Genomic DNA, 14,851 nt, shown 5'->3' on the forward strand with positions numbered 1-14,851 from the left:
ACGTTAACTTTGATCTTTGATCGTATCATTTGGTTTCTTTACATTTCAGTTTTAGATTCTATGTTGTGACAACGCTGCGTTTGTAGTCTGGTTAGGTTTAGGAAAAGATCGTGTTTTGGGTTGAAACACCCGGTTCTGTTGACTCAGAGATAGCTGCAAAACATCTGATGTCTTGTTGAAAATATCCAGTTCTAGGCTGTGGCAACACCACGTCTCCTCGTCCTCCTGATGTCAAAGTCAGCTCGTTTACATAATCTGCAGAAATGTTGATATGAATTGTATTTGTGGTTTTCAGGAAACTACAACGGCAGCATTTTATTCTGAGGACAAGCCGACAGCGAGGTGAGGACTGGGTCAGTGATGTTCTGATAGAATATTTAAGATGAAGTCTGGTGAACAACAACAACAACAACAACAACGACCCGATCCGTCCTGGAGTGTCTTCTTCAGCACTTTTCACAGGAAGAGAAAACATTTCCTCCGACGACTCGTCTTCCTCTCAAACAGATTGATCGATCGGAGCGGGCCGGCCCGCTCTGCCTCCAGAACGATCCGTCTCTGTTCCTCCCCACAATGGCAGCCATTTCATGAGCTATTAGTCTCATAGGCGTCATCGTCTCGGCCGCGGCGGACGCGGACGTTACAGTAGCCATACATCAGCCACAACAGGCCTCATTAAGTACCTGGCACCTGCTACCTACAGAGACCAATTAGAGCACTGGGAGTAATGGGATGTAATCTCTCTCTGCCAGGCCGCGGCCAATCAGGACGCAGATTTAATCACTTCAGTCCGCTCGTTAATGGTGATGAGGAAGATGAGGTCAGAGCAGAACAAACTTTGTTCTCAGGATGAACGGGCATGTTGGACGATGGGGGAGACGGGGGAGACGGGGGAGGGTTAGTCTGGAGAAAATGAAAGAATATAATGTGATCAGTTTTCTGCAGGCGTCTGTTTTTCGACAGTTTTGCTTCTTGTTGTCGTCTTTGTCAGTTATTGAGGGGAGAAGATTTAAATTTGTTCGTGTGTCGAGTGTGAACGTCTCAGAAACATGAGACACTTTAATATCATCGTCACAGCAGCACTTTTCGGAAAGATCATCAAAGTGCCGATCGACCTGGATTTCTTTCACTTTCACGCTGTTCTTAAATATCCAACAATTAAAGGAAACAGAAATACGAAGCTATGCTAACGAGCCAATCATATTGCTTTCTTTTGCATCCTAATTAGGCAGAGTGAATGTGATGTGTTCACGGATCCAAAAAAGAAAAATGTGGTCACAGCGTCGGAGGCGGAGCCCCGTTCCCAAAGAGCCGTCACGCGAGAGACGTCTGCCGGCTAACTTCCTGTTAGCCCTCCGCTAACTTGATTGGTAGTAAAATGATCCATCATGTGGCTCTTCTAGACTTTCCAAATGTTATCGGATCGAATGCATTTCAAAAAAACGTATTCACCGTTTTACAGCCACTTCTTTCACAACATGAGTTTACAGGAAAAAGTATTTCTGGCCCGCGGTGCAGCACGTGGACGTTGTAAATACGTAGTTGGCCTCGAAGCCTGGCGCTCTGGGCGTGTGTGGGATGTTGATGAAAGTGATTCATCTGAACATTTTCTTATTTTTTAAGCTTTGTTTTAACTAAAGTGTAAAGATTGAATACGTGTGAGGTTATTTTGTAGACTTACAGGTTTCATCAGGACGAGAACATGAACTGTGGCAGCCGGATGTTTCTATCAGAAGCCAAACTGGTTCCTGAGAGAGCTTCATGTTTCTGTCTCCATCCTCAAACTGTCTTCTGTTATAAAATCAAATGTCTTGAAATATGAATAAAGCAATAAATCAGATCTGTGACAGACGTCCACGTCCTGACTGCTGACTGCAACATCTCAGAAGTTGAACTATGTTTCTGCAGCATCGACTTCAACATTCAGTTTCTGCTCAGTGAGAAACTTCGACCGACAAACGTTTGTTTTTCTGTGTGATGAAGTTTCCCGCTGGTGTTTTAAAGAAGTTTTACAGCCCGAGTGGACGAAGAGAAGACTGTAAACAGAGACGAGGACGGACTCAGAGCTGAAAATCAATGAAACACATGCACCTTTATGTTCCTCTGCTCCTCAGGCTCTCTCTCCGGTTTCATCCAGTTTTATGCTGCAGAGAAGTTTTAAAGGAACATTCCAACATTTTAGGAAAATTCTCCACCTTCATCTCCGGTCAGGTGAAGACAGACGTCAGCTTCATCTCTGTGTCACGAGTACAGTGATGAGTCTGTTCTTCTGTCTCTGCTGGGTTACCAACAGTTGTTCCAGTAATATAATTAGTGAACTCATTTGAAGGGAATCTAAAGTGAGAGGATGAAGTGTTTGGATCGTGTTTCCACTGATCGTCTGATTATCTTATCGGTTCACAAAGTTTGGTGACGTTGTGTCGTCTCAGCTCCGCCCAGCTGTGTTTCTGCAGCGTGTTTGTTGTGAACGTTGACGGTATTTACCTTGTTATTTAAATAAATAAATGCAGATTTCAGGAACAGTTTACAAAATTTGGTTCGATTGGATTCTTTATTTCTTTCGTCACACAGTGAGACGACTGAATCGATTCATCGTTTCATCCAGATGTGCAAAAAGCAGTAAAGTTCAGAACAAAGTCAAAGTTCAGTTATTAGATGTGAGACAGTCGACTGTCGACGACCAGGAGCTTGTTGATTCGCCTGATCCGGTTCTGAATGTGCTTTAAGTACAAGAAGAAACTGATACTGGAAATTTGATTTTTTTGTGTGTGTATGTAGAAATAAGCCTCGACATAGTTTCTGTATAAAAATGTACCTACACACAAAATCTGAAATCTGCCCTGTGTTGTAGAATGACGAATAAATGAACGTTGAAACTTGATTTCATCTTTTTCTTTTTTATTATTGTAATGTTAAATATTTAAACGTTCTTATTAGAATAAACAAAGACTTAAAGAAGTCTTTTAAAATATATCGTAGAGGAGCAAAAACACCTAAATCAAATGGATTCATCAGCAAATAAACTCCACAGGATAAAGAGACGCCCTCTGTTTCTAAAGAAAACTTAAAAACAATAAATTCCTGTGTCAAGTTTCTCATCAACGTTTGTTAACAGAGGAGAAACAGAAAGCGTCCCGACTGGACACGTTCAACTGGCACCGTTCATCGCGGCCCGGGACAGGACGGGTCATTAAACCTGTCTGGCACCCATCAGAGGTGATGCGATACTGACATTTTGAAACTGAAGATTTGTTAAACATCTTTCAATAATAGAGCACAATGACAGTTAATCTTGAAATGTTGGTCTCATGTTTTGTTAAAGGAACTTCTTCATCTTCAGGTTTCATGTCTGACTGACGGCACGTGGCCGAAACACAGGAAGTCCATATATTTGGGTCTTGTTTTCTCCCGCTAACATTCCCCTGTCCGCCCTCCTCCCTGCCTCGATGCCTCCTCCCTCCCTCCCTCCCTTCCTCCCTGGCAGCCTGGAATGAATTTGCCCGGTCATGTAGAGCCGTGTCAGAGCGAGGCGATGCTGGCAATTCATCACCCGGTGCTGCCTGCCTGTCACCGCTCCTCCACGGCTCCTTCTCGTGTAGGACGGCTGTTCGCCTGCTGTCAGAGCTCCTCGCCATCGCCATGTGTACCTCCACCCCCTCAGGACCTCCAGTAAAGACTGAGAGAGGCCCTTCGCTCTCCTCCTCGGCTCTGACAGCTCCCCGTGGACGCCTGGATGGATGGAAGGAATCAAGACGGGGAAGGAGGGTGAGGCAGAAGGAGAGAGGGACCCAATTATCCCAGAACGTGGTGTTTAAATCAGGCGGTGCGACCCCTGACCCCGGCAGTCCATTGGCGGGAGAACGAGGCGCTTTAGCAAAAGGCAGCAGTAGCGAGAGAAGCTAATGGAGCTCCATTTTACCGTCATTTCTTCCTCGAAGCACAGCGGCCCTGCGGCGCTGCACAGATTAGCCATTACCCCCCGTAAATGCACTGCAAGCCCCGCTGAAGCTGTCTCTCAAGACCATTAAGACGCCTAAAAACTCCCGCAGAGACGGCGGAGACATCCAGCAGCCGATCAGCCTATTTGAAGCCCCATTAGGGAGCTGGGTGCCACAAAGAAAAAAAAAAACGCAGCTTAACTGACTGGATGAAGCCACTTTACTGGGAAGACGCGGGAGTGAAAGGAAAATGAGTTTACAGATAATTTACGGCCACTTTTCTGCTCACACTGACTGTCCAGGAGGACGGCAGGACGTGATGAGAACAAATGAGGAAGAATCAAAGGCTTGGCACGGACCGGGTCGGGGGAGCAGAGCAGTAACATATTTATTTCATGAAAGATGTGAAGAAAAGCTGTTAAAGAGGAAAATGCACCTGTTCCTGTTTCTGAGAATTGAAAGGTTGAGTGCACTGTAAAAAAAAAGAAGAAGAAATCTTTTGACGGTTCAGGTTGTTCTGGATCACAATCATCCTTCCTGTCGCTCTGCATGATCCACTGAACCCACAGAAGACAGTTTTAATTGGGACTATTTTTTTGGTAGTATGTCGTTTGCCAGGTTTTAATCATTCTGCTGCACTAACACATGATTATTATCTGACTGATTATCGGTCCTGCTAATTTTTCGACAGCCGATATTCAGCATTTTTGCGTTTATGAGCGTGAGCGTTATTTGTGTCTGAATGCCGATAAAATAATTACATTTAAAAATGCAGTACTTTGGATCTGATGCATCGTCCTCTCAACATCGGCCCGAAAAAAAAAAACTAATAAGTCGACCCCTATTTATTACAGATGATTTGTTTTATTTCAGCGGCTGTGTGCTGGTGGAAGTATAATGTTGTCCACATGTCTCATTTCTTTTTCTTTCCACCTCACTGTCACTACTTATTAATTCATACCCTTCACACTGAGGCCTGATTTACAGGTATTATGATCTCCGTCCATATGAACACACCTGAAAACACATATTCTGACACTTGTTGGCTGTAACGCTTCAAGAAGTGGAGAAGAAAGTGTCAACGTATAAATAAGAAGACTGGCAGCTGGTTATCATGTAGTCATGTACATAATTAATGAAAATATATCTTCAACATGTTTGATGCTGTTCCTGCATCTCAACTAATACAATTAACATGAAGAGTCCTCCTTAATATTACTGGTAAAACTTTCAAAATAAGACTTATGCTGGAATAAACTTTTAGTCTTTAAATAAAACTGAGCTGATGGGACGGAGATGTTTCTACAGTGTATCAGGCCGGGTTGGGCAGCAGCCGGAGGCTCTGGCTTAAATCATTTAATGTTCCCGTGTTCACTCGAGTTCAGCTGCGGAAATCTCTCCTTAATATAAAAAGCATCATGCTCCACATAAAAGGTGACGATAAAGCAGAGTGAAAGAAAAAACATCATAAAACACAAAGAGGACGCCGACACACTGAAGCTACATAAAAAAACTTTATTATTGTTGTAAGGTAAGATTGACAACAACATGCTTTTACCACAATAAAAAATAAAAAGATATTGCACTGGTTTTACTCTAGCAATGTTTGATTTCTCTCTCTTAACATCTTCCTCAAGCTTTTATGGTGCGCAGCTGAACCTTCCTCCTCCTCTTCATCGCTCTTTAAAGACAAAAACACAGAACACACAGCTGGGACACACCGCCCTCGTCTGCACAAGTCCAGTTCATACGAGTCGTTTCTTTGTGTCCTCAGACAGAAACGATCTGAACCGGCTGCACGACGACACGTCGCTGGACCTCGTGTAACCGCGAGCGTGTGTTTGTGTTAGTGGTGATAAGGCTTCGACCCGTTCCCCGTCGTACACAAAGTCACAGGTTTGGATCATCCATGTGCCTCGCAGACAAGAACCGGTTACACAACAACAGAAGCTCATTAGTGACAAAACTGACAAAACCACAAACTGACGCTTCGATCGGTCTGTAGGTTCGATATCTGACATCAGGCCGGGACAGAGTCATCAGCAAGTTCTCAAGAACTGTTTGGAAACAGACAGGAATCTAAGATGCAGTAAGTCTGAGAGGACAGATGCTCATGCACAAAGTTTTAAGCTCAAAAAATGGATTCCCTCATTTTAAATTTGGAAATCTGCTCAAAGTTTCTATCAGCTGTTTTAGCAGAAAACTTAACGGGACTGTTACTGGGACTCATCCAGATGTGTGGAGGTCGATTATTGTGAAAGTTTTCTTCAAATTCTTTTTTTACTCTCAAATCCTGATTTCACAGTTTGTATCCGACTTCTCGTCTCTCAGGGTTTAATGGTTAGTGTGTGTGTGTGTGTGTGTGTGTGTGTGTGCGCCTCAGCCACAGAGCAGCAGAGGTGCATGATGGGTAAACACAGGCTGGAGGGCGAACAAACTCAGAACAGAGTGTGATGGCTGAACCGGACCGGACTGGGACAGAACAGAGGAGCCTGAGGAGCCTGAGGGAGGCTGCAGAGTGTTTGTGTTGGCCAACCTGACCTGTGTGTGTGTGTGTGTGTGTGTGTGTGTGTGTGTGTGGTCAGGCTTTGAGATTAATGACTCCACCAGGGAAACTGACACTTGCTTCGCTCTCCAGCAGATGGTCAGACCATCATCTTTACACACGGGAGGAGGTGTGTGTGTGTGTGTGTGTGTGTGTGTGTGTGTTACTGTCAGTGGTGTAGTGGCGGTGTAACTGGCACCATTAGATTAGATGGCACTAGTATTGATCTGCATGTGTTTGTTTGTGTGTGTGTGTGTGGCAGCTGTCCATGTAGCACTAACAGGACGACCAGCTGAGAGCAGATGGACAGGATTGTGCATGATTACACACACACACACACACACACACACACACACACACACACACACACACACACACACAGATTCAAACTCAGAACATTTCATCTGAAGTCGTCAGCGACCGCTTTGGAAAGTTGATCTCATCTCATTGATCAGAACTTCGATTTTTCAGGATTTAATCAACTAGCCTGTAATTAATCAATTAATCAGGATTTGAGAGCACACAAGCAGAAACACTTCTGAAAAGGATCCTTTAATAACTGAAATCTGAACTGTATCCGCTGGCCTGTAGTGATTCTGATATTTTTGTGATGAGCTGAACTTCAGCTGATGATGTTGGTCCGGCTCTACTTTTAGTTCAAGCTTTAAAGACAATATTCTGATTTTCTGAGCTTTTATTGTGAAATCAGCACTGAAGTCTTTAAAACCACTGAATGAGTCTCACTGACGTAACTTTGCATGGGAAAACTGAAACTGGCTTAGAAAAAGCTAGTTTCTCACTCAAATGGGCTCAAAACTGTGGATGCGCTCAGAGTTTTGTCCTCGGTGCTGATGAATCTGTCCACGCTCGCCGTCGAGACCCGCAGACGGATTTCTGCTCATGATTTTCTTAATGTGCCGTCTTGACACCACGCTGACACCACGCTACGAGGAGAGACGTTTGGGTCGCGTGTTTGAATAAACCTCCAGATGTGGTCGCTCGATCCACAAAACTATTCCCGTTCCAGTCTGACGCCACCAAACACAGAAGCAAACTCATTACTCATCAGCTTCCCGGCCGTCCGATTGGCCGAAAAGCTTTCTGCAGATAAATCCCGGAGGTCGACAGCTCAAACGACGTGGAGCTGCTTCCTCTCAACGCACCGCTGATGCGTCCCACAGACACACACCTGTTAACACACTTCTGCGCCGCCACGAGACGAGAGCGGAGATGATTTCGACATATGTGCGCTGACTCTTCCTCCTTTCTGCGCCGTCACAGGTGACCTCATCATCGTCACAGCTAAAAATATCAACACACCACAGTTTGACGAGCAGTCACCTCGACGTGTTGGTAATTATCCTCGCCTGTCAGAGGAGGTTTGATTGCTACAGGCAACAAGTTCCACCGACGAACAAACACCGAAAGAAAAAGAACATGTAAACATAACACAGATCGCCACGCTCAGGTCAACAGTGTCCTTTAAACCGAGGCCGGTCGAACTCTCCGACAGTGACACAAGCCCAGTAAAGACACAAAACACTGCAGGAGGTTTAGTCCACCTTAAACTCACGAGAGGAGGAAAAAAAAAACCCTCAGAGGAGCAGAAAACGTTCAAAATGTACGACACGAGTGGACTCACACAGGGCTGGGCTCGGTGTCATTCAGTTAGCTCGGTTCTGAATAAAAATGTGAAACAAAACAAAACAAAACGAAAAATCTGTTTCTTGCTTTAAAATGTACAGTACAAATCAGTGTGATCGGGACAACACAGGAGAAATTAAAGGTGTAATATCAGGAAAACAAAACAGGAGGAAATGATTCAAACTGCATCTTTGTTTTTACAACAGTAGGACTGAGCTCCAAGCCGTCACGCGCTCCTCCGGCTCCTCTTTCACTGATTTTTTTGTCTTTTTCATTTGACAAATGAGATAAAATTTTTGTGCAAAGCCTGACGCCCGACACAGACACGTACACAGGTAGCAGGGTGTCCTGAACGATCCTAAAACACACACACGCAAACACACTCCGGGTATAAAACAGATGCACAACAGAACTTTAAATATTCTTATATATACACACAGATAACCATGCACAAATTAACTCTCTCCCTCTCTCTCTCACACTTACACAAAGTAAAGTCTGATAACTTTACAGGATTAGAGGCAAAAAAACAAAACAAAACACAGCAAGTTGGTCCAGATACCAAATAAAACGACGGCCGGCCTGCAGAGGCCGACTGGGGCTGGAAATAAAGAGGCAGCGGTCCAACAGAACAATTATCGGTCTGAGCGTGCTCAGTTTGGATGAGAGTGTGGAGAAGGTGTGTGCAAGTGTGTGATCAGATCCGTGGCTTCATTTCCACGTGTGTGTTTGGACCTGAAACACTCTGAAAGGGCTGCAGGTGGTTTAAACTGAAGATCAACGTCTAATGTGTAACCATGCTGATGCTAACGTGCTAACATGTTAGAGCTCAACAGTGAAGTAGAGGACGTTGATTATTAGCCATAGTGTTGTCATCATCCGAGACAGCAGCACCACGAGCGGAGAGGATGTGAGACGATGGTGAGCTCTGCTGTAGAAGCAACAAGTCAGCATCCTTTCAAGCTTCTTTTAAAATAATGTTTTATTCACATCGACATCGATGATCGGCCTCGAAAGTCACGTCAGCTGACGACTTGATGGATTTGTGATCAGATGGTTTACGACCAGTTTACGCTGCGAGGAGTCGGGTCATGTGCTATAGGATGAGTAGTCCTTTACTTTTTAAACATGTATGTACACAGTCTTGTTCCTTTGCCTTTTTTGTCACTACTTTCCAAACATTTAGAAATCAATTTGGAAAGAAATGAAGCTTGATCGTGGAAAGTTTTCTTAAATCCTGACAGTTAAATAACGTCTAACAACAGACATGGTATTTGTTATAAGGGCCAACGAATGTTCAAAATCAAAAAGTATGGTGCACTTTGCAAAATGGCGGGCATGTACACATGTTGCAGTACAATAAACACTGTTTAACGTGCAGCTCGGTGAGGAGTTCTGCGTCTGAGTACAGATTTGTTAAATCAGCACGAACACTAATCTAATCCTGCGCTGACATTCACATGAATCTCTTCAAACTGCTGAACCGAACCTGCAGCCTGCGCTCAGGGAAAACATCTCCCCTGCAACAGACCTGCAGTATCAGATCACCGGGGACGACAGCGAGAGGAGAATTTAATTTGGCCCAGTTATCTGGGTGCTGAGTGTACATTGACGGTGCAGATTTAGTCTGTAACGCGTTTACACAGATTGCTAAACATACGCTGCACTTTATTGCTGAGATACAATCTTTCTGCAGTCATGGCTGAGTGGATGTTGTTAGCAGAGGAGGGATGGGAGGAGGAGGAGAGTGTGTGCGGTGAGGCTCGTCCTGATCTGTTTGAGGAACATGCGTTAGGCTCTGCCAGGTGAAAACTAATGAGGCGGCATCATGAGCCAGTTCGTGGACCGCTGAGCTCTTTATTTCCGCCCCTGTACATTTTTTGCAGAAAGAGAAACAACACCAACTCTTCGTGGCATTTAGTCTGAAAGCAGGAACCAAAGAGTCAGGACACCAAAATAACTCACATGAACGTTAAGAGCACAGAACAGCTGGAATGGAGCTAGGACGACCACATCTGTGGGCTCTGTGTCTCCCTCTACACCGTCCTTCCTCTCTGAAAGTCAAACTCTCTGATTAGTGCGAAGTAACTAATATGTTTTCTTCCAGACATGCAGTTTGTGTGAGTGTTAAAACCTCGAGCCAGCACTGAGCGGTGTGACTGTACATTTTGTTCTGGGTCTTTGCTGCTACGTCTTCTTGCTGGTTGCTTTGTCTTGCTGCGAGGAGGCGGACGCGGCGCTGGCGCCGGCAGTCGTCGTCTTGCGTTGTGGCTCAGATGCTGCAGAGGAGCTGGGGGTCGTGTTGAGGGCAGGCTGAGCGGTTGAACCCGGCCGCTGTGCAGACGCAGACGTGGTGGCGCTCTCCCTGCCTGCAGACCCTGATGTGGGACGTTCTGACGGCGCCGGGGCTGCGCAGTCTTTCTGGGTGGTGGATTTGGTCGACCTCTGAGCGGCAGTCGGTGAAGCAACTCGCTCAGGTTTCTGTCTGGTTGGTGACTGAAGGGCTGGCAGCTGTTTAGAGGGAACTGAGAGGGGGTCAGTCAGTGGTGGGACGTCTGGGGTGCCACCTCTGGATGGTTTCTGATCCTTCTGGCTCTTGTCCACAGCAGTGCTCAGTTTCACTGGGCCCAGAACACTCTTAGCTACTGTTGCAAGCTGGGACACTACTCTGTCCATGCCACTCTCAGCGACTGGAACCGGGGAGGTGGAGCTGGAGGAGGGTGAGGAGGACGACGCGCTCAGACTTGCAGCAGCAGCTGCGAGACACAGTCTCCGGTTGTCAGCCTCCTTCTTCTCCTTTGGGATGCCGGGAGAGGAGCAGGAAGCGCGGGGCGTCTCCTGGCCGTCAGGGGTCTGACAGTCTGTAGTACTGGTGGTGGTTCTGGAGTCTGTGGTGCTCGTGGTGGCTCTGCAGTCCGTAGTGTTAGTGGTGATGGTGGTACAGGGGACTGTGGTTCTTGGGCTGTCCAGGGTTTGGTCCTCTGCCCTGGGCTCTGATGGTGCAGCTTTCCCCCGGAGACTCTTTGAGTCCTGTGGAGGAGCTGGTTTGAGGAAAGTGTCCTTGCTGACTGAGATGAATGCACTGCCTGGGGTGGAGAAGGGGAGGGGACCCTGAGTGGGTTTCGTGGCACCGCTCGGCCCCAGAACCTTCCTCTCTTGTCTTGCACTGTCTTCTGTGGATGAGGCCAACTTTGCGTCTTTCACTCCCGGAGAGGAGGTGCTCTGACCAGGCTTGGTCTCTGAGACAGAGGGGAGGCTGTGTGAGGGAGTGGGCCGGCCTACCTGCGAGGGCCCTGTGTGGGAGAACGTGGCATGAGGGGTGCAGGGGGAGAGGCAGAGGGACGGCAGTGTGCCTCCAGGACCGGTCCTCACAGTGGTGGGCCTCAGCAGGGGAGGAGGGGTGAAGGTTGTCCCCCTGCGTCCATCCTGGCTGTCCTCTGAGCCCTCGTCTGTCTCGTCCTCGGATGAATCGACCTCGTGGATGGCGTCTTGTTTCTGCAGTGACTCCCTCCGCTCGGCTCTGTCCTGCCGGATGGCGGACAGTTTGTCCTTCAGCTTGCTCTTCCCGGGGGCGAGACCCAGCGAGCCGGACACGGAGCCGAGGGTGCCGTCCCCTTCCTGCCGCCCCAGCTTCCTGGATGAGGAGGAGTGTTTCTGCAGGCTGCCTTTCTCCACGCCGCGTCCCGCTGAGGACAGCAGACCCTCACTGGCTGACTCCTGAAGGTCAGTGAGGAAGAAGACAGAATATTGTTACAATACGGAACCAAACACAAATCCAGCAATATGCACAGTAAATACTTCAATCAAGATTTGCTGACATGTAGTGTAATTTTCACTTATTTCAAACACTTTTTATTTTCAACACGTATTTATTTTGAGGCTGAAAGAGCCGATTTCAAGATCTCTTGTAAAGTAAACTCATCTCATGCACTGGTAGATAATTTGACCTGTTCTTAGTTTATTTCTTATATTTAGTAAGTGAGTAATAAACTTGTACCTGAAGACTCTGCAGGCTCGGCTCTCTCTGCAGAATCTCCTTCTTAAACTCGGAGTGTGAGATGTCCAGACTGTGCTTGCGGCTCCCTACAGCTGCTCCCACCGCCATCTTCTTCTCCCCTGCTGCTGCCACCCCGGAGGGAGACGAGGGGGGGTTAGAGAGGGAGGAGGCCAGTTTCTCAGCCGACTGCACCCTCTTGAGGAGCGGAGACCGCGGAGGCTCTGCGCTCTTGGGCCTGGATATCTGCCTCACCAGGGGAGGGGACGAGTGGAGCTTCACAGGGAACGACTGACCCACTGCAGACTGTCCCAGAGCGTGGCTGGGCAGCGGGGAGGGCGAGCGCTGCGGCGAGCTGCTCTGAGGGGTGGGCGAGGGTGTGCGGGCCAGGGGGGAGAGGGGGATGTTCCCGGCAGACTTGCGTCGGGGTGAGCGGTACTGGCGCTGGAGCTTCGGGGCGAGGCCGTGCAGCGAGCTGGGCCGGATGTGGCCCGAGCTCGCCGGGGAGTTCGGGACGCTGGAGCTGGGAGAGCTGCTCTGAGATGAGTTCCCACCAACTGACGGGCAGAGAGGAAGTACATTAATAATATATTCAGTTAATATGTATGAAGCTTGTGAATGTGATAAACAACAACAACAACAACAACAACAACAACGACCACAGCCATTGGTGAATGTCATTGGTCCACTGAATACATGTTAATACTTGATGATTACAGTCCAGTTGAGCGCGTGTCTCACCTGAGTGGGCGGAGTCTGGCGTGGACCTGTAGCCCTGCGTCGGGCTCCGTGGTGACAGGTTGTGCGTGGGCGAGCCGGGGCCGCTCTCCCCCGAGGAGAGGGAGCGGTTCAGAGAGGACAGACTGCGACTGGTGTGGAGGAGAGACGCCTGCTTGGTGATCTTCCTGAACAGAGACGTCCTCTTCTTAGTGCTGGAGAGACAACACAGGACAACACACTCCATGAGTCCACACACTGAATACACACACAGAGAGTGTCTGATGTAACACAGGAGCGTCTGTCCCACCTGTCCTGTCCCTCCTTGGTCTTGGTCTTCTTGTTGCGTCTCGCCATCTTGGATTTGTGGCCCGTCTTCCGGGCTGGGCCGACCTTGATGGACGTGTTTTCAAACGGGGTGGCGGAGATGGAGACTTTGGCTCCGCTCTGAGGGACGACAGACAAAAATGTGATTCAATTTCTTATTTCAGTTCCAGCTCACTGAGATATTTTACAGGTTTTTATGTTAAACTTCTCTGCGTCTGTTCATCAGTGAGTTTTACAAACCTTCAGTATGAGCTCCACCACCTCTGTGTGGACCAGACCGTGGACCGGCTCTCCGTTGACTTGGGTGATCAGGTCTCCCTCCCTCAGCCCGGCGTCGTGAGCCGGACCTCCCTCCTCTACGTGCTGAGGGAGAGCAGAGAGAGACGGTGAGCAGAAAGACAGAAGACAAAGAAGATGTATTTAACTGTTGTTTACTGCCATCTTCTGTCAACAACAAGAATCCCGGTCTACTGTAGCTACAGAGGCACGACTGACCACGCAGTGACACTGAACTACGTGTGTTACAATAAAGACAAAAAACTTTCTTAAATTAATGCTTGTGAGCCTGAAACCTCAAACTTTTCAAGCAGTCACAGTAAACACACATCTGTCATCATCAGTGTGTCTCGGTGGGACTCACCCAGACCATGTGGTGGACAGTGTAGATGTCGGAGTCTCCCATGTAAACTCTGATGGCTCTCAGGGTGAAGCCGTACTTCTTGCCCGCCCGGTGGATCACGATGGCGGGTTTGACGCTGCTCACGGCCGGAGAGAGGTCTCTGCTTGGGGACGAGTCTCTTGAGGACGGGTTGGACGACAGTGAGTGGGGCGACATTGGGCTGGCCAATGGAGAGGCTCCGTGGTGGTCTAGGAACAGACAGATAACGGATATTTGTGAGTGGAGTATTTTACATACAATCGGATCTTTGTTCTTGTCGGGCCAGGATCACATTTAATGCCTCTTTGTGGTCTGTTTTATTTGTCATTTATACTTTTCTACTGTCTCTAATGTCTTAAATGACATCTAATCATCAGATTCATGCACAGAACACAGAACCCAGGATCCAACACACTGACCTGCAGGGATCATCAGCGACAGCGTGGTGGCCGAGGCAGACTTGATGACCTTGTTGAGCGGTCTGGAGCTCGGTGTAGTTGTGTGTTTGTCGTCTCCAGACAGCAGCCGATGGCGAGCCCTGCGAGCCGCCAGGTCGCTGATGGCTCTCGGAGTAGACGGAGAGTCGCTGTCGGCTACGCCTTTAGCAGCTCCGCCGTTACTGCCGTTACCTCTGGTGCCACGGTCACACACGTCACCTGAGCTGCCCGCTGCAGGAAGAGGAGAGAGAAGGAGCTCAGTAAAGGGTTTTCAACATTTGTAGCTTTGTCTCGTGTTGGTCTATGATCCCTGTGACTCTGCGCTGTGTTTGTTACTGACGTGTGAGCGTAGCCTTGCTCAGCTGACTGGAGGTGGAGCTCGGTGTGGTGGGAGACTCATCCAGCTTCAGCTCTCTCTCCACTGGGAGCTCTGGGATGGCGAGGGGCAGCTCCTCACTCCGCGGGCCCCTCACTGTGCTCGGACCCAACAGGCTGGGGCTCTTACGACTTCCAGCTGCACCGGAGAGACCAACAACAACAAAAAACTTTATTTTATTTCTGGGCCAACATGAAGGTCGGTTTCCTCCGTAC

At 48.0% G+C, this 14,851-nt stretch overlaps 1 protein-coding gene across 2 annotated transcripts in view; it reads right to left on the reverse strand.

The window, feature by feature from the left end:
* Window positions 1-5,433: 5,433 nt before the first annotated feature.
* The window catches only part of mast2 (microtubule associated serine/threonine kinase 2), a 170,336-nt gene continuing 160,918 nt past the window's right edge, over window positions 5,434-14,851 (reverse strand). For both annotated transcript variants that reach the window (XM_073476039.1, XM_073476038.1), the window contains 8 exons: window positions 14,601-14,774; window positions 14,243-14,491; window positions 13,806-14,032; window positions 13,406-13,528; window positions 13,149-13,285; window positions 12,863-13,053; window positions 12,125-12,678; window positions 5,434-11,844 (listed from right to left, as the gene is read on the reverse strand). In XM_073476039.1, the coding sequence (XP_073332140.1) occupies window positions 10,315-11,844; window positions 12,125-12,678; window positions 12,863-13,053; window positions 13,149-13,285; window positions 13,406-13,528; window positions 13,806-14,032; window positions 14,243-14,491; window positions 14,601-14,774 (3,185 nt within the window). In that variant the 3' untranslated portion in view covers window positions 5,434-10,314. The remainder of the gene's footprint in view (window positions 11,845-12,124; window positions 12,679-12,862; window positions 13,054-13,148; window positions 13,286-13,405; window positions 13,529-13,805; window positions 14,033-14,242; window positions 14,492-14,600; window positions 14,775-14,851) is intronic.

The sequence above is a fragment of the Pagrus major genome, chromosome 11, assembly GCF_040436345.1.
Source record: "Pagrus major chromosome 11, Pma_NU_1.0".
NCBI lineage: Eukaryota > Metazoa > Chordata > Actinopteri > Spariformes > Sparidae > Pagrus > Pagrus major.